The sequence below is a fragment of the Nuphar pumila genome, unplaced genomic scaffold (assembly GCF_984573655.1).
Source record: "Nuphar pumila unplaced genomic scaffold, dmNupPumi1.hap1.1 HAP1_SCAFFOLD_2520, whole genome shotgun sequence".
NCBI classification, from domain to species: domain Eukaryota; kingdom Viridiplantae; phylum Streptophyta; class Magnoliopsida; order Nymphaeales; family Nymphaeaceae; genus Nuphar; species Nuphar pumila.
The window spans coordinates 1-20000 of NW_028323942.1; the positions used below are offsets into that span (position 1 = coordinate 1).

At 52.9% G+C, this 20000-nt stretch overlaps 1 protein-coding gene and 1 pseudogene across 1 annotated transcript; one reads left to right on the top strand and one right to left on the bottom strand.

Annotated features, from left to right (window-relative positions):
* The first annotated feature begins 11237 nt into the window (after positions 1 to 11237).
* LOC149808648 (ATP synthase delta chain, chloroplastic-like) lies at positions 11238 to 13874 on the top strand. Its single transcript, XM_089995208.1, has 4 exons — positions 11238 to 11362; positions 12348 to 12449; positions 12800 to 13021; positions 13465 to 13874. Exons 1-4 carry the CDS (start codon positions 11279 to 11281, stop codon positions 13693 to 13695), a joined length of 639 nt encoding a protein of 212 aa, XP_089851334.1. The 5' UTR covers positions 11238 to 11278; the 3' UTR covers positions 13696 to 13874.
* Positions 13875 to 14655: 781 nt separating this feature from the next.
* LOC149808649 (serine/threonine-protein phosphatase BSL2 homolog) lies at positions 14656 to 18959 on the bottom strand (annotated as a pseudogene).
* Between the last annotated feature and the right edge of the window lie 1041 nt (positions 18960 to 20000).

Here is a 20000-nt window from a genome sequence, read left to right on the forward strand (position 1 = left end):
TTGATGCAGTCACCGGACACCACGGATCTCGTGTCACTAAGCAGATATGTTCAACAAATTTACGCCAAAATGTCGAACGAGGTCGTGAACAAGGCGTGCTCCACTGCATAGCTGCTGCGCTTGGCAACAGTGCAAGGGAGCTCCTTCCACTTGTCTACATCGACGACTTCAAGGCTCCATCGATAAGCAACATTCAGTTTCCTGTGTGAAAAAACGTCATATGGCGGGGCCACCTGAAACATGCGCTGGATATAGGCCATTGTAGGTAAAGCATGCACCGATCGTGAGCAACAACTGAAAAATTGTCAAGAACCATTGCAATACATGACGCATACAGTTCAAACAAGCCCTACATCCGGCATGATCGTGGCACGAACCTGCGGCTGCTTGTGTGGCCACAACTGGAATGCCACGCTTTGGCTGCGTTGGTACGCGCTGAATGAATGCTGAGCCGGAAAAGCCACGGAAAGATGTAAGTGCGGAAGACATTTTGTCTAACATCAAAAACGAGCGAAGGCTTCCAAATTGGTCCTGTTTGCCTGCAATTTGTGGTATCGGGTGTGGGAAATCTGACGAATCCTGTAGCGAGAAAGACATTATTATCGCCCAATCAGCCTGCTGCAGGTATCTAGGCGCTCTGTTCACTCTAACTGTATCACATCTGGCGTTTCCATTCGTTCTTGCGGAATAGGATGCGTGAGTCGGAGATTACTAAGCATCGGAACCTGTTGCTGTACTCGCGCCTTGTCAACGTCCCACATGGCGTGACACCACCGATGATCAAGTGCAGGACATTTGCATCTGCCGCATACATACGCATGGTCGACGTGCTCTTGTTACGAGCGCACATGCCGAGGGCACGAAATACTGTTATTAGGGTGCCATGGCAGATTTCGGCAGAATACATGCTTTCGTCATAACGAATCGCCCAGGGCATGTACTGTATGAAAGATACTACGATAGATTTAGTGAGTTGCAGAAAGGTGAACTGCGGACAGCCATAAGTCAATGCAGTCGGGATGTTGGCATGATGCAAGACCAGCATGTAGGCGTGGGCAATTTCAGGTACGCTAACGCAAATGCTGCGTACAGTCGCAGCTTTTGTTGGAAGGAGCGCGAATGTCATGTCGATGGCAACTTGACGTCCACTTCTGGCATGTTGTGTCACAGATGGTGCAACACCAGCGCAAAACGGGTACCCAAGGAAGAAAGATAGATTCGATATCTCAAATTCATCTTTTTGTGTTTCTTCTCCCACGCATGTTGTCTCCTTCACCCAGGTTGTCCTCACGGCAGCAGATGGCACACTCCATAAATTGCTCCAGACGTACCATGTATAGTATGATATATCAATGTCTAATTCTCGTTACAACGCTATAAGTAGAGACAGTGGATTTCATTATCAACTGGCGTTGGGTGAAGTGCCTGGATTTGACCGCTGGAAGGCTCTCCCGGGTCATGTCTGGATCTGAGATGCGAGCGACACTGAGGAGGAGGATACACTGCATGTTGATCCTGCCAGATTTAATATATTTGTAACCGTTCAATCAACCTGCAGGATTGCTCCAAAATAAGGCTAACCCCCACGTTCAGTTGGAAATGCAGCTCATGAGCAATTTACCGCTCGCACAATGCAAAGAAGAGCCTTGCAGGACAGTGACTGATTTTTGGGATTGCAGGGGAGCATCAATAGTATACCAACCGCATGAGCACCTAGTGTACTACTGCGTGGGTTCTGGCGAGTATGACGAGCTAACAAGTGTGCCTTCGCCAAACAATGAGCAAATGTTTCCTGCCTGAGTACTTGTGCGCCAGCTGTAGTTGGATGTCCATGCACAGTTGGACGTGCAAAGAGGTAGTTGGTGCTTGTTACAGGAGCATCCCTCTGCAGCTTGCGGTTTTCAGGCCAGTGTTGGGGGTTTTTACAGGGATGGATGGGTGGAATGCAGTGAATGCATTCAATGCACCTTGTGTGGGGGTCAAACGGGGGTGGATGGGGAATCTGCAAGGGCCGGGTACGAAAACAGCGGTTCGTGGGGTACATGTGTTGTTTTGTTGCTGCGTAACGATGCTTAAGTTAGCGTTTTCATACATATGGACGCGGTAGTGTTGTACAAAGATGCATCCTTACATTACGTCACTTGCATCAATCGTAGAACGATACATCATTACATCACATAGATGATGGCAGGAAATAGCCAACAAGCAACAAAGACAGCTCATTGAAGTGATACAGCTTATTGAAAGTGTTGAAAAATACATCATCATCATACATCCCGAACATTGTTCTCCAAGGTGTGGCTTTGAAAAGCAGGTGGGTTGCACCACGAAATTGTACGGGCTGGAAGATCGCTGGTGTGATCAGCAGCGCATTGCTGCAGTATGGTGCGAGAACAGGGGTTCTTGGAGATACACAAATTCATTCTCATAGGGAAGCAGGGGGTATCTCGAGATAGGGATCGCTTCGCGGATGCAGCCTGTCGCCAGCAGACATCGCTGAAGTGCGGTCTGCGACTGCAGTGCTGTCAGCGATCCTATCTGTGGTGGGCAGCTTGAAAAAGACACTGAAGTGCGGAGGCAAGCCACCGACGGAGGCGCAGGTCTTCAAAAAGTACGAGAAAGTGTGCATCACGGTTGACGAAATCATTCATGAGGTGTGCTCTCAGTGCAGCCACACCTTGGATTGCCGGGGCTGACGATGTGCATGAGCTTTGCCAGACCGTGCGGATTCTCTGGTTCAGATGCCTGAAAAATGACGAAATATGGGGACGAAAATGGTGGTCGAAACCCGATCGGGCGAAACACTGATCTTGCTCTCCCCTGCCTCCTCGTGCCTGCCCGCAGACCGTGCTGCCCAGCACCAGAAGTTCAAGGCTACATGCTAATTTGCTAGCTGATCCCCTTCTATTGCCGCCTGGCCTACTGCCGCCACTTTTGGCACTGTTCATGCTTTTGCTGTCTTGCCGCCTAGTGCTTCTTGGCCTCGCCTCGCGGCCGGCGTCATTCATGTGTGTCTTTAGAAGCGGTGGAGCGGGTACTTGCTGTCTGTTCCCCAGGCCGACCAGCCTGGGCCTCAGGCACAAGCCCGCTGGGTGTCTCTCTCGCCGTGTTGCATGGCGTGGGGAATGGCACAATTTCTCCGCTCGATTTGTTTTATTTCGTCATCTCAAACACTCGACACCTGTTGCCGACCCAGAAGACCGAACACCCAAGGACCTCGTCACCCTGGACACCAATTTTCTCACAGATTTTTAACCCACGGAACTCGTCGCCCAAGAACCTCGGTGATGGGAATGTGAAGTATGAGATAGTACAGTGAGTACGTATTTACATGGTACACCACTGCAAGCAGCACCGGTTCAACTCCCTTGATGCAGAACTTGACGATGGATTGGCTTTTCTGTCCACCACTTTCACACATACCTGTAAGTCTTGGTTCTGGAAGCATCTCTCCTTTGCCAATTTACTGATTGCAGGTAACGATTGCAGGGTATCCTGGACACCATGAAGTCAGAAGATGTCTACAACTCTGTCAAGCTCAAGACCGTGATGTAGCTGTGCAGCGACGAAGACCATGGTGGCATGGCGCTGTCTCTAGTGTCTCTGCAACCTTTCCTCCAACCATGAAGCAATGGCCGTGCCACGATTGCAGCGTTGTCGACTGGCAACGAAACGACGTGGAAAGGGTGCAGAGGCACCAGTTGGCAACTGTACCGTCCGCCATATCTCCAGTCTGCAACATGGGCTACAGAGTGGATTGCAGCGAACCAAGTTTTGCTGCGGCATGCTCGCTATTGCACCTGGTTCAGTTAGCTCAGCACCGACTTCTCCGGGCTCGGTGGGCACGATGCAAGTTCTAGACATGAATAACCTAGCACGTCTTCCCACAAACTCAATGATACGTGGTACTTCATTGGTGTTGATGTTGAAATCTTTGTTTTGACTTATCTTCGGCGTTGCCCCTGAGGCCACCCACGTGCGCTATCAAGGGTTCCTGCTGCCCTGCCCGTCCCCATGATTCTATGCTACGCACTCGTTGACTGCAGCTTCGGATCCCTCAATATGGCATGTGACATGGCTACAAGTGTATCAGAAGCTGTGTGTGCGCCTGGAGTCTGGCAGATTGAGTTTTAAATTGTTTCAAAAATTTAAAAAAAGGCTGTCACGTGGCCTTTTAAAAAGGCTTTTGATTTCGTAGTAACAACTCCGAGCCTCTGTCAGAAAAGACGGTATCCATTTGGCGTGTGAACCGTAAGGAACGTCATCGAAATACTGTAGGCTCAACTCGTATGTGGCTGCTTGTCTAGGTACATGGTGCCATTATTATGGGCATCCTTTCTTGTCTGGCGGACATGTTAGTCTGACGTCAGGACAGTCCTCTTTTGGACGCGTGCATAAGCAGAAAAGATGTTTAGGAATCGCTCGCGATCTCGCAGTACGAATCCTGGTAAGCGGGGGCAGGGCATCAGGGGGTATTGTGAAGGCATCGGGTCCGGGAGTGACAACCTCGTGAAAGATGTGGATCAGCTATTCGAAAGATTCACTGGAGTAGCAGATGATGTTTACGACCGCCATGAGGTCGACACCTCCATTGAGACCGTGAAACAGTGGGTTGCTTGTAAGGAGGAGGTGTGTGCGCCGAGTCGCGTCTCTTCATCCGAAGTATGCTCACATTGCATGGACGTTAGCACTTTTTGAAAGGGATATGTTGTGATTGCGGGGTCGCAGGGTGGCCACAAGGCCCACCCTTGTGTGAGTTTCTGCTTCCGGCAAATCGGTGCCACCGCATCACGTTGCTTTGTGAACCTTCTTGTGAACGCAGGCATGGAGAAGAGAAGTAACCTGCCTTAGTGATGATTTGAGATCGGAGAAGGAAGCTCGTGAAAAGGTAAGGCCTTCATCTGTCGCAGATGTCTTTTTGAGCTGCATGTCGTTGTTGACCCCTGCGGTTCACGCCATTCCACAGTCTCGAAGTTCGTGTCAATTGGCGCACCAACGCGAGATGTCTCCTTCCACATACATTTTCCTGTAATGTAGTGTTCTGCTGCAGCTTCTCTCTCGTAAGCAATGAGGAAGCATTTGTTTCGAAGGCTCGCACTTTAAAATGATGCACCAGCAGGACAGTTGCACGGATGGTGTCAAAGCGCAGAAGATATAGATGGTTCTTGGCGTCCATATGACTTGTTGTTTTCTCTCTCTCTTGCTGTGTGGTTCCAGACACTCATGAATCCACAAGGCCATGCATTCTCACATCTCGCACACTTGCAGTTCCAGTTCCTGTCCGAAGACAATGCTTCCAGCCTCTCCGCCGTCTCCCAGGTGTGCATTGCTCTTGCCAACGCCCCTATGCTCCAACTCCGAGTTTTCATTGTCTGAGCCATCGGTAAGACTAACGCACTCGAAAAGGGCATCATCCAGCTGACGAGGAAAGAAATCAAACAGCAAAAAATGGAACTCATGGGAGTGTTATGAACATGTCTGCAGTCCTTTCGAAGTTTCTCTCCTTTCACAGACAGTCTGGTTGGCTTGATTAGGGTACTAGGGTTGCTGCATTGCAGTACGACAGTATAATTGCCCCGGGTGGTGGGAACGAACGCCATGTGGCCTAGACGAACCATGTGCTGTCACCATTTCTTTACTCTGTCCCGTGCCTTGCCATTTCAGCTTTCAGAATTCAAGGGTCCTCTGAGGGGCCCTTATACTGTTGCGAAACGAGGTGCAAACGAGGAAAAGGGCACGAGCAGGGTGCTGATGATGATGTATCTTTCTACGATGCCGTGGCAATGCCGTCATGCACCGGCGCTCTCTTCAAGATTTGGTTCGTGCGAGCGGTCGCGCGTTTATGACAGGCTTCCTTGTTCCGACCGCTGACGTTAAATGACCTTTATGACTTTGAATGAGCTGTCTGGCTTGCTTGTTGACTTTTCCGGCCATTATCTATGTGGTGTGGTGATGGTCTTTTTACAACACCACCGCATGGACAGTGGCAACTCCATGACCTACTTGGGAATCATGATGGATGATTATTCCATGGCTGCTTGCTGTTTGCCTGAGGGCCGCAACGACGGACTCATATGCATAAAACGCACACGCACGCTGACGCAAACAGATGTGCAAAGCCGCTGGATAAGGCGTTCCGGCTCCCACACAGTGTGGCTATCCAGCTCAGTGGGGTTTGCAAGGTTGTGGGCTCAATGCACTTTGCCGCTTGCAGGAGAACACCAAGCTGAAAAGCGAACTGGCGAAGCTCACACGGTACGCAGCTTGGCATGGCTTGCCTGGCTCAAGAGGTCTGAATGCTTGTGCACAGTCACATTGTGTTCGCTTGATGGCTGCAACTTGAGCTTGCGCTGTAAAGCGCAGTTCCAGAGAGCAGTGCACTAATAATGGGTGCACTTCAGCATCATCATGGGCAAGCATGCTTGCTCTGTTGTGGTCCACAGTCCAAGGTTCCGATGATGTTGTTATGGGCTCTGACAACAAGCACCATGCGGTCTTTGCGTGTATTGGTCTGTCGTTGCCGCTACGTTGTCTGACGGTGTTGCCAGTTCCTCTTCTTTCCTCATGAGATAGACGATGTTTGCAGGGAGCTGCAGTTTCTCCGAGATGAGAAGATGATGGTTTGTCACCAGCTGGAAGGTGCGTTGCCCTTGCCTTTCCTTGCCATGTGCAGCTGCACAGCATTTGATTCTCAAGTAGTTCTTGGAGTTGCCAATGTCCTTGTGGATGCGGTATCCGAGTGTTGTTACCGGATACATCAACATCAGGAACAGCACTGTCGGAGGTTCGACTGTGGGCTATGTTATATTTTCCAGGGCATCTCACTTGTGCTTTTGTGTGCAGTTGATCAGAGGCAGGTGGATGATTCTAAGAAGGACAAGGAAACACTCGCTAAGATTCTCGAGGGCAAGCAAGCCGCGGAGGAAACCGCTCGCAAGGCACTCAAGTCTGAGCTCGCACTTGCTCGAGCACAGGTGAGCCATGCCTACGGCCTTCAGTGCATTCCGCAAATGGCAGGGCCATTTGTTCAACTCTTGGAACAGTGCGGCATGTTGTGCTGGGATGGCATGGGTGCCCATGAATTCGATGAATTGCGGGGACAGAAACGCGGGTCAAACATCATTCTAGCGATCTTTCAGCACTGCAACAGTGGAAAGCGCGTGCAACGGCGCTGCTCACGTAGAGCTTCAGCTGAAGCGTTGCCTGAGAGGATTTCAAAGTTGGCAGCAAGTTGTCTCAGCCACAGAGAGAGATTCTGGACTGGTATATACGAGGCTGAGACCTCAGGACCCCCAGAAATTCCCATGACTGGTATATGAGAGGTGGGGACCTCAGGAACCCCAGAAATTTCCATGACTGGCCTATATGAGGTTGAGACTTGAGTAACCCCAGGAATCACCGTGTTCTGCCTGAGCTGAGGATGCAACGGCGACGCCATGTGTGCCATGCGTCGATGATGGTACCCTTCTGCCCCTCCCTGCGTTACAGTCTCACGATGCTGGAACCATGTTTATACTGGAGTCCATTTTCCATTTTCCGCCCTTTCGACATGCATCAACGCGTGCTCGGCTTCGCCGCAGTTGCAAAGCACGCAAGAGGCGCTGAAGGAAGCCGTGCTGGAGCGCGACCACCACTGGCGGAGCATGGTCGAGACGAAGCGGAAGCACAAGACGAAGCGCAAGGCATGGGAGGACGAGTCGTCACGCCTCCTGCGCTGCCTCGAGACGCAGACAAAGGTCACCTCCAGCCACCTGGCCGCCATCTCGCTGCAGCTGGCCCCGGGGGGCTCCCTCCGGGCGTCTCTGGACGCCTCCGCGGCCGGCAATCAGGGCGGTACGGCTGCCGCGTGGGGCTCACGCCAGGCGCACAGCATTGTCAGCTGGCAGTCTGGCCTGGGCGGCGGCAGCAGCGTCGGCGGCTCAGGCGCATCTTCACCGCGATCGTGCACAGCCGCTATCGGCGGCGGAGCTCCTGAGTGCCTCTATTCTATGCCCCCGCACGTGCCGTCCGGGCTCGCCACTCGCCACAATATCATGCGTGAGGTGCGTACGCTGTAGAGCAGCAACGGCGACAAATTCACGCAGTGTTTCGTGATATCATGGTGGTTGGAAGGGCGATGTCCGCCCCCCGCCCCCCCCCTTTCCCCCCGAATATCAATCGATCATGTGCATTCACACATCATTTTCGCCCACTGTTTCACAATGCAAACGTATCAGAATCACAACATCAATGGGAAGTTCATCTTCCTCCTAGGAGCGCCTCAGCTCAAGAGGCCAACATTCTCTGTTTCAATGCTTTCTTTGTTGGCTTTTCAGTTGCTTCCTGCGTTCTGGTGTGGACACATGAAGCATTGCGTTGTAACGCAATCATATATGAAGCATGCTTGTCTCTTTGTAGCAGCCTTGTCTGGTTTCGTGTTGACGACAGCCTATATATTGCAGGCGGACGTGCCGCTGTAGCGTTATCACGTTGACGTAAGGTGGAAGGCATGTTGGCATGTGGAGTCATCATCGCTTATGTGCCCTCCGTTAACAAGCCTCTGCATTGACGTAGATGATTTGCGTCTAGTTGATGAAGCGAATCACGCCGTGTGGGTCCCCTGAGTACATGACCACAGATTGCCAGATTAGGGTCCTCCACGAGTGATTATCATGAGATAGACACAGACTGGGGTCCCCTGTGAGTGAAGCACGTGCATGTTGGCACAAAGAGTTTATACCTCACGCGTTCCAATCTGCAGTCCTCGCCATCTGCGCTCATGGCAGCGGCGGCTGCCATCCGGGCTTCCAATGCAGCAGCCTTGCCTCACCCCCCCCGCACCTCCATGGCCTCCCCCACCCCCTCCTCCTCGGCCCTCGCCCCGCAGCGGAGCCTGCCTGCTCACAGCACTGCGCCTTCTGCTGCCCTGGAGCGCTCCTCCAGCGACGCGCCTGTGGCTTGCCTGAGCGCGTCTCCTATGTCGAAGGGCGTCAAGCATGTGGTACGCGACGCGGCGTGCGACTCTGTTGGGCCGCGCCTGCACCCGCATGCAATCCTCACCCCAGAGGCCTTGGGCAGCGCGACCAGCATCCGTTCACCCCAGGACTTGAGCTCTGCTGGATCGCATGGGAAGGAGAACCGGGTGCGCCTTCCGCCCACCCGGTGTGATGTCCTTGTAGAAACTCACCGTATCCAAATGGACTCATCCGTCAACGTGAATACGTGATACAGTGATCCCTGGATACAGCGAACCCTTCTGTCCCCAATAAAACACTGGTTCGTTGTGCCAGGGTCGTTACAAAGGACAGGCACGACTGGGTTCTTCAGGGTTTGTCCCGCTGCATTTGGTTCTTTCTATCCAGGGGTTCATTGTACAGGGGGTTCGTTGTATCCAGGGATCACTGTAGGGCGCAATTTGGTGAGAGAAGCTCGTAAGAATGTGCTTTCAGTTGTTTGGTTGCTGAACAGCTTTGTCCTCGATTATGTTCTGATGGTCCAGGGACTTGTGCTCCATCTCGCATGCCTGCGAAAAGCAAACATGCACTGGTATCTTGTGGAGAGCATATGTGGCGGAATGGCGTGCCATAGCATCTTCCCTCGCTGAAATGCGGGTGATGCAGGAGGGCTGTACCGCTTCATTGTTGACAAGTCAGTCTGCACGCAAGTGAGAGATGGGAGCAGCCGTATTGAGCTTTCCTTGCTCGCCACGTCGCCTGACACGTGCGAAGTCATGCAGGGTGATGAAGACCTCAGTCTCTCAGCCCTTGTGTCATCGAGGGCGTCCTCAGTCGAACCCGCACATGTGCCGATCGCGCTGCTGAGGCCGCACCTCACACGCGCCACAACTACCGAGACACTCACCCCGCACAGCGGCTCACGCGCGTATTCCGAGAAGAACAGTGCAAGCAAGACTGCTGCACAGACCCCCGATCTTGTGGCTACAGCCCCGGCTGTCGCCATTCATCCCCCCGCAGCCGGTGTCCTTGAGAGCCGCATTCGTAAATAGGATTTTGTTTGATGATGCTTTCGTCTGGGAACCGCCCGTCTGCGTGGCATTCTCACGGTATTGAGGCGCTTGTTTTCCCCTCGTCAATGTGTATAACACGTTGACGAGATACCCCGAACTGTTGTTCAAATAGGGCAGTGGCAACTGTGAAGTCGAATATAACGAAATGCCCTCTATCTAGACTTGGCACTTTCGTTAGAGGAAGTGAGGCATTTGGTCGGCAATGTGCAGCATTGCAAAGAGAAATGCCAGACGCAGATTCAATTGCCCATGCAGACACCGCAGCTACTGGCCCGTCATCGCGCTACGTGACCACTCACATATGACGGGACTTCGCTACGTAGTCGGCCAGGCCCCTGCCAAGCCTTGGCCCAAGGGCCTTGGGTGCACGCTGGTCCAAAGCCGATAATTTCTGAGGCAAAAAAGGCTGTGTCTGAAAGCACGCATCCATGGATGCATGAAGCAGGGTGACCATCTCAGCTCACCAAGAAGTATCAATCTGTCACCATGCCATCCGACATGGAAGGCTGGGCATGCCTTGGTTGTATGAAATAAAGAAGCGAGACAGGAGTAGAACAGAAAAGTGAGCGCGGAGCTGTCCCTATGGTTGTCTGGAGAGATTTGGTTTGTGTTGCTTGTCCCATGCCCGCAAAATTGGCAAGTGTACAAAGAACAGAAGCTCATATGCACCCATGCTGAACTGCATCGCCTTCTTCCACTTTGACATGCCTGTGGCTGCAAGTGCAATGCACTCCACGTGGGAATCGTCGACCCTGCCAGGACAACTGCGCTTTCGGTCGTCTGCGTAGTGACACAACATCTTCCACCACCAATGCAGTAACCTTGATGCGCATCGAGGCTGTTTCCTATCGGTAGCAGCACACGTTTGTCTACGAGCTTGTGCCAGGGTTGCTATTGAATAAGCTAACAACGTTCACGTGCGTGCGCGCCCGCACCCCTGGTATGTGCAAGCAGGCAAATTGAGGTGAACAGTCTCGCCGTTTGCATCCACAAAGCCGAAAACCAACTCGACTCGGAGCAGGACCTGGTCCAGGTCCTGTTTCTCAACCTGTTTTTGCGTGGAGAATTGTGTCACGTGGGCACTCTGCACACGTCATCTCACGTCACTTAGATCCCGACAACTAAAAGTTGCGGTGACCTGGTTTGGCTGACGCTCGTCAATGTGCGAGAAAGGATAGCCAAAGCGTTCGCGACACATGGAGCTCGCTCTTGTACCTTGATAGCTGCCTCTGTTTTAGGCCAGGTGGTGCATAGCTCAGCCAAAACTCCAAGATGGCTTTCCGCGTGTCTGCTCCCAGGACTTTCTGCAGGACCCTGGCTGCGAAGCCAGTAGCCCGCAGGGTTGTAAAACTTCAGGTAAAACTTGCTTGTATGCATGTTTCCAGCGCTCACTGCGCACTGTCCTGTTGTCTTGAGGAAGGGGCTTGTAAAGATCCCTGGGTTCTGCACCAGCGCACATGCACCAACCAGCCAGGGAGCAAGTTATTTTGGTTGGAATGCATTGCAAAGACATGCATTAGGTTGCCGGAATTGGCCGTTGTCCTGGTATGCTATTCAGCATGCGGCAACCCCAATTGTGCCATGCGGCAAAGGCACAATCGGGGTTGCGTTGTGGTATTTCTTGCAATTCCCCAGCTTGTGGAGTGCACAAGACTGTTTGCGACCGATACTACAAGTGTTATTTTATCCTGCGTACGATCACTTCGTCATGCTTAATAATGTTCCCGCATTCGATTGTACGTCTTCTAATGCCAACGTTGCAGCGTGCCTGCGGAACACGTAGGAACATTGTTCTCTCGTTCGTCCCACCACTCGATGTGTCACATGCTTCAAAACCATTTGGTGACATCGCGTTCAGCGGTTTTTCATGCTTGTGCGACTTCGTCGGGCTGCCCACAACTGGGCCCTGAATCATCCTTTCAACCAAAGCCCTTGCCCATATTTGAAGCCATGAGAGGCCCAAGCGACATGGTTTACGAATAAAAATAAGATTTACATGCTGCGTGGTTGTGGATTTTTGTGCATGTTCGAAGTACACGGTTATTCGAAGTCGACCTTTAAACGTGGTCACGAACCCATGCCCGCACATATGTAAAATTGCAACTGTGTGTCGAAATGTTCAATTTAGTTCGACGACTCATCCCATGGCTTTGAAGATGTGGACTGGCTTTGATTGACGGCCTGATTCCTCGAGGCAGATACCCTAGGGTCATACCGTTGCGCAGGGCCTGCAACTTGTGAAGTGTTCCTGTAGCTTTACAGATGTCTGGATTTGATGCCGATGCTGCCTGGGCGCGCGAGAAATGTATCGCGGGCTTCTGACAATTTTGTGTGGGTTCAGGCTGGCAAGGAGGTTGCCATTTCGTACGCAAACGCTCTCGTTGATTTGGCCAAGGACACAGATGTCTTGGAGGCAGTGCACACGGATGTCGCCGGACTTGAGGTGCGGGCACATCTTCAATCAGAATCGCTCCCACAGGTGGCGTGCGGCAAGGCGTCGTCGGTGTGCTTGAGATTGTTGTCCCAACACGGCAAGCAAACTTGCCGTTCCTTAACCAAAGAAAGGCTCTTAGTTCGGAACGAGTCGTGGCAGCTACGGCTTGATGGTTGTGCGTGATACCGATTTCTAGGTCACACCTTGCTTGAAGTCGCTCTCAGTGTGCACAGTCATTGAACTGCCCGTCCTTTTGAATCGCTTGAAAGTCCCTCTCAGCGATCTACCAAACATGATCACGGTGTCAAACAGACGGCCAAGAGTTCTCGGCATGTGCTGATGGGTGTGGTATGGTTCAGGCCATGCTCAAGTCAGACGATGCCCTGAAGAAATTCATTTGCAACCCAGTCATCACAGCCGAGAAGAAGGCCAAGGTCATTGACTCCGTTGCCAAGGAGGCCGGTTTCCAACTCATCACAGCGAACTTCCTCAAGCTCCTTGTGGACCGCCAGCGAATGGACAACATCGAGGCGATCATTGCACAGTTCGAGGTCAAGTACTGCCAACTCACCAACACACAGGTGCGTTCAAACTTGATCCCTGCTGTGTGCCTGTCACCTCGTCGTCCTGCTGAGTCTGCTCCCTGGGAGCGCTGGTATGTGCAGGCCCCTTTCACAATCTTCGGAGGATCATCTTCCTGTTTAGCAACGCGGGGAGGGCGATGTGACTGTCAGGAGCTGATGGCTGTTTGATCCTGAATCCCGAGTATGAACTCTGCAATCGATTTGGATAGTCCACGCTGCTGCAGACATGCTGCAGACGCACTCGATGTAGTGTTGTGTGTACATGATTGCTGGGAGTCGATGGCACAACACTCAATCCTGAGCACAAGCAGATACACAGGTCGCATTGCTGCATTGCTGCATACTGCCAACAACCATGGAGAGTATCGCTGATCGTTTACTCCAGTCATGTCAGGTGGATTTTTTGAAGCGTGGGAAATGACTGAGGTGCCTGTGTTCAGGTTGCTTACCTCCGGTCAGCAGTGAAGCTCGAACAAGAGCAGCAGTTCCTGGTCGCTAAGAAGCTCCAGGAGGTCACTGGCTCCAAGAACATCAAGTTGAAGCCTGTCATTGATGAGTCGCTCATCGCTGGGTTCATTGTGGAGTATGGCTCGTCCCAGATCGATCTCTCCATCAAGGGAGCGCTCGACCGCATCAACAGCGACCTCATGGTTGCCGTTGCATCGGCCTAAGCGCTGTGCACAATGTTCCTCCGCCAGTGCAGTCGTTGGCGAGCAACACCATGTCTCGATGTCATGATACAGGGCCACTTCAGCACGTGACCTCCTTCCCAGAACACTATGAGTACAGAGCTCCGGCGTCCGAATGGACACAATAGTTGCGAGTTAGTGGTGATGAGTGACACTTTGTTCGTTAGGCCCATGTAGTTCGGATTGCAGGATGGCTATGCATGCCAGCCTGCCTGTTTAACGGCTCTCTGATGCAATTGCTTTGCTGAAAGCCACCGTGGACGGCGGAGTCTCTTTGTCCAGTCATGTGTGTCGTCAGCCTCTGTCCCAGTCAAAAGGAACTCCAATGTATCTTCCAACCAATGCAAGCAACTGTCATTGCGGCAAGCAGACTCCGACTTTCAATCGCAACCGACTGCATTGCAAGGTTATATCTTTTTCAACACTGTTGAAGAAGTGAATTATTGTATAATAATATACAACAATTCACTTCTTCAATATGGCTCCACAAACAATCCATGACCTGCATTACAACAACGAACGGACGACACGCAACTCATTGCAGTGTCAGGCCAGCATGGATAGCATCATGAACGTGACGATATGGGGCGACAATAACCCGTGTACATCATGTTGACATCTATGCAATGCCCCTCTCGCCAAAATCATTGGGCCTACGATGTTTCGTTGTCAGTGCGGATCCGAATGACAGGAGAGAAGCCAAGGCTTCCTCGGCACAGAGGGGCACAATGGAATGGTGCTTCGAGTATACGTGGCGAGCCGCGCTTGCGCCATGCCATGTACCTCAGAGAGGGGAATCAGGAAATGTGTGCGACTAGAAATATCCCAACGAGGGACCTTCGCCGTTGAGGTCGGGACGGCCACGGGGGGGGGTGAGGCCGCTCCTCGTTGATGTTTGCATCCAGGTGTCCAGCTGCGGTTGACCTTCCGGCGAACCACCCATCATCCGATCGACGCTGGGCTTGTCGGAGGCAGGGGGTGAATCAGCTTGGGCACCATGACGAATCGCGGCCAAGGACGAGGATCGCCCCGGCGTTGTTCGCCGTACCGCAGTAGTTGGTGGCGGAGAAAAGAGTGATGAGGTGACCTTGCGCGAAGCGCTCAAAGCCATCCATCACACACTCGTGCGCACGCACGATGATCTGCATGTTATTGTTCTTGCAGAAATCTTTGACGCGATCTGGGCCAACGTGACAAGGCCGGGGCCGCGCGGTGAGGGTCGCACGCCCTGCACGCCGTCGTTGGTCGTGGGGTCGGACCATAGCAGGTCCATCAACACCACCACCCCCCTGCTCCATCGTCAGCGGTCTGCTGAGAACCTCTATCTGCTTGATCTGGTTGATGGACCGCCCGATGCCCCCGTGCATGCACAGAATCTTCCCCTCGATGTGCGCAGCCAGCGGCAGCCAGTTGAACACCTGCATGAACTCCCCCAAGTCAGCCTGAGAACCGCGTGGCCACCATCATTACATCACATATATACGAGCCGAAAACAGCCAAGTGTCTTTGTTCAGAACAATATAGGTCAATGAATGTCAGCAGGCAAGCGCGTCATGAAACACGCTGTCGCTCGTATGAGCCAAACTTGGAGAGCACGGAAACACCATCACCTTTGACAGTGAAAGAGAAGAGAGCACGTGCGGTTAAGACTTACTGACAGGACAAACAACATAACGAAGCATCTCCACCTACCTACAAACACGAAAAAAGGGAAATCTGATGTTCACCGTATCTAGAGCAGAAGCTTTGGTTCAAAGCTTTGCACAAAAAGCATCCAGCTTTCACAGACTTGCGGAGGAGTTAAAGATAGGTTGATAGATACACGTTGTGGTGACTTGTTGAGCTCCATGCACTGCTCCTGGTTGTGACTAAAAAGTTGCTGCCATCAACATCATTGGTCGGCTGTACACTCCTGCTGAAGGTTCAAGGAAAGCACGCATGCTTTTTCAGCATTTCCAGAATAATAAGCTGCTGTCAATTGTTCACGATTTACCGCTCCAACAATGGCTCTGCTATGAGTTCTGAGCTGCGTGTTCCCTGTGCTGCCCAATCTTTCCATAACTGCCAATTTTGTAAACCAGACAACCCTCTCATTCAATTTAGCGAGGACTCTGTAGGCCAGACGATTGGTGACGCCGGACACTTTGTCGTTCCGGTTTGAACAAGATAGACCTGTATTGATTCGAGAACTCTTGAAGATTCTTGCACTGTGCGACATTTCTAGATGCATCTTGAATCGTATACACGTGATACTGGAATCGGTACTTGCACTCCTGCCATGATGACTGTGCGGCCTAGAAAACTCCATGGGAACTGGAAACAATTGGCAAATTCGTGCATCCGACGGAGAACGCCCTGTAACAAGCAGAATTGTGTGCGGGCGTTGTGTCCAGCACATCCGGGCAGCACGCACTCGCACGGCATGACAGAAGAGCATATTGGCAAATATGATAATACCATTCGAGGTAGGAACGCACTTAGCAGATAGTCGCGGCGAACGTTAACATTTGAGGTAGCGATACAATTTGTAGGATAGTCGCAGCACAGCACAGCACACGCTGACACAAACCCTCTTCTTCGCAGCATCAAAGCCAGTCCCTGATTTGCAGCACGCTGTCACGCGACGCGTACCTGGTTGATGCGCTGCCAAATGAAGACGCCGTACTGCCCCATGCGCTCCATACACTCCATTCGAAAGCCAAAGAGCGCGTTGATGTCAGCAGCTTCGTGATTTCCTCGCAGAAGATGGACACTGCGGGGGTGCTCCACTTTGAGAGCGAGAAGTAGGCAGATGTCTCCAGGGAGTAGGCACCCCGGTCCACATAGTCTCCGAGGAACAGGTAGTCAATGTAGGTGATGTCTCCGGCCGTCGAGGGCATCCCATACTCCTCGAACAGCCGCATCAAATCGCCAAACTGCCCATGGAGATCTACACACAGTACACGCTTTCATGACAATGTTTGCACATTTGCACTATAACCGTGGTGCCCAACGGCAGCCCGCGTCGGTCTGGATCTCAACGACATGGGCATCACGACAATTTCACGTGATGAAGCTTCTGCCAGACAAAACCAGTCAAATGTCAGAGATCATTAGCTCCGACGAACGTCAGCACGTTGTTAGCACTCCAATTTGGCACCCCCATGTATCAGACGGCAGCAAACAGAGAGCATTCGCAGCATCCTGTTCAGTCTTCATCCTTCATTCATCGGAATGTGGTCGCATCACAGGGGGGTCATAAGTGCATGAGGGCGCATGAGCAGTGTGTGAGAGAGAGAAAATGTCACCTCCAAAGATCTTGATGGGCGCGTGCAGCTTCAGAACAGTGGGCTCTTGCTGAAGGCACGCCTCGGCCATGTTGCAGAGGTCGTCGATTTCTTTGGCGCGCAGGAAAAAGGCGCGGTCCTCAGGCGCCTTCCAGTCGCGGGGGCGGAGAAGCTCCTGAATGACGCGGCGGTGGACGCCGGGGTCGGCGGCATTGACGGAGAACATGTTGGAGCGCGCGGGGTCCCCGAGCATGAATTTGTGGGGGGTGGAGGCCATCGGCATTCCCGTTGCGACGCGGCGGCTCTCGTTCTCGAACTGGTCGATGCTCAGCTGCAGCACGATGCCTCGCATCGAACCCGACTGGTTGTTGGCCACGACGACGGCCGGTGGAAGAGTCGCACTTGCTGCACATCACCCCCCCACACTGTCAGCCGGCTGACATGGACTGACACAATGGTATTGACATTGGCAAGCTGCCTGGCTCCGCAGAAGATTGTAATACCTCGACATCCGCGCCAACTCGGTGTGGGAGTAGTCCACCTTCGTTCGGTCAACAGACGATGATAATTTGCAGTCGCGCGTAACAGCACACAGAAGCTTGGATCGTACAGGAGATCCGACACGAGTCCAGCTTTGATTCCTAGTTTCAAAAGAGTGAACAAGCTGTTCGCGGATCACAGTACAAGCTGTCAATCGCGAGGAAAGGGGACAACGTGCGGGAGGAAAAAAACCGTACCACCTCGCCACCGTCGTCGTCATCGCCCTGGCCAGCCTTTGCAGCGTTCCCAGAGAAGACGAGCTCCTTGCCGGACGAGCCGTCGGAGGCGGGGGGGGAAGCGGGCTTGCTGAAGGTGTCCTCAGCCATCTGCTCGCCCTCGGTGTGCACGCGGTGAACGATGAGCGTGCTGGCTGCAGCGGCCTCCTCCGCTGCATTGTGTGCGAGCATCTGGGCGGCCTGGTTGTCGGATTCCAACCACTTCATCCACGGCGTGGAGCGCGGGTCGTATGTGGCGAGATCCTTCATGCCTCCGTCGTCCGCAAGGAGGAGATCCGAGTGCAGGGTGGATCCCATGAGGCCTCCATGGACAAAGATATACGGTCCCACGGCCGCCACTGCGTGCCTGTAGCACAGTATCCCACGCTGCGTTGGTCGGGATTGCAAACACGAACGATGAATGAATGAATGTTTATATGACAGGCTTGCGTGTTCCAACCGCTGACGTACAATGAATTGTATCATTTTGAATGTGCTGTCTTGGTTGCTTGTTGACTATTTCCTGCCATTATCTATGTGATGAATGATTGAATGGATGGATGAATGGGCACACTTGAGGCTGATGCGGACCCAAGCTCAACAACTGCAGGCAGAGCTGCTCGATGGCGATGAAATGCTGTAAGCATGCTGACCAACATGCTGTGAACGGCTATTGATCTGCATCCATGCGGATCAATAGCTTGGCGCTGTGGCATGATCATTCCGCGGCGTAACTGACGACCATCTGGTGCTGTGGGCGCTCTGGTGAACAGCGCGTATGTCAATCATGCTGGCCATCAGAGGCTGTGACCTGCGAATGCACCGCGTCATGAACGTGCGATGCGCTAACGAGACGGGGTAGTGGCGGGAGGGGGGGGGAGGGGGATTCGCACCGGCAGCGGCGGCTGAGGTCCTCGGAGCCGTCGCGTTTGGCGGGCGTAGTCCACACGCCAGCGGTGCTGTCAAGCACAAGCACAGAGTCGCGCTTGTCGACCATCTTGCCGCCGCCGAGGGATCCCCCGGAGACATGGAGGCGCGCCCCCACAAAGACGGCCGCGTGCTGGTAGCGGCCCGCGGGCATGGCATTGGGGGCTGCAGCCCACTCCCATCGGCCGTCGCGGTGCCGCGCGAGTCCGTACGCGTCGTTCAGGGGCTGTCCCTTCTCGGAGCGGCCCCCGCAAAGCAGCAGCAGCCCATCTTGGCGCGCTGCAGCTGTTGCGTACATTCTGCAGCAGTTTCGCACGCTCAGGGCGGGTAGGAGCACTCAATCACGATGCAGACCGTGTTAGCCTCGACACAGTGCCTCGCCATAATGGATTCGATTCCCATTTTTGTCCCAAAATCATGCATTTTTGGGTATCGGGACCCGGAAAATCAGAGGGTCTGGCGAAGCACTGCCTTGGCGACTGACCGTGTCTCTTGTATGCCAACACACTGTTGGCGCAAGGTGCCCTGGGGCTCCTCGTTGGAAAGGCCATCGTGTCAACTCATTTGGCACGCCCACATCGCCCTGTCTGATTCACCTTGCATACAACGGATATCCCACCATGAGGTCATTGGACAATCGCTGTCTGTCCAACGCAATGTGATTCAGACAGGGAGGGGTTGGCGTGCCTGGGGCCTGGTCATAGAACGCAGCTGAGCTTAGGTACAACGGTGCAACACTGCAACTGTGTAAACGTGTGTGAGTGTGAGGTCATGCTATTGTACGGCATGCTAAACATTAGCTGCGAAGCACAGCGCTCTTTAGTTTATGGCGATATCACCTGTTTGGTTCCGTGCAAAGCTGCGGTTCATTCCATGTCCTTTGATTCTCCACGAAATACTGAGGACGCGCCCATTCTTTCTCTCGTGCGCCAGGACGTCAACACGCCCCCAAAACATTGGGAGGCCATCCCACATGACAGCTAAAACATGAATGAAGTGCAGGAAACTTCAAGGAGAGTGTTAGCAGAATTCCCAAGACAATGCGTCTGCTTTTTTCATGGTGAAGTTCAGGCACGAGCGCATGAGCTCAATTTTCTACAAGAAGATGATCTGGCTCAGTCATACGTTACAGCTAGACCATTGCCATCTGATGCTGTGGCCGCTCTGGTGGACAGCCGTGTATGTGAATCACGCTGGCAGCAAGAATACTCCCTTGCAGCACGTCCATAGCCCCTAATGCACACATGACCTGTGCCGTACGACCGTGTATTTTACAGTTGCACATGTTAGAGTTGAGTTGAGCCAGCACGGGACGGAGAAACAGCTGAGATGATCGGTC

Coding starts and splice junctions, on each gene's coding strand:
- LOC149808648 (XM_089995208.1), top strand. CDS start 11,279: ATGGCTTTCCGCGTGTCTGCTCCCAGGACTTTCTGCAGGACCCTGGCT. Junction 12,450..12,799: donor CGGATGTCGCCGGACTTGAG/GTGCGGGCACAT, acceptor GGTATGGTTCAG/GCCATGCTCAAGTCAGACGA. Junction 13,022..13,464: donor GCCAACTCACCAACACACAG/GTGCGTTCAAAC, acceptor GCCTGTGTTCAG/GTTGCTTACCTCCGGTCAGC.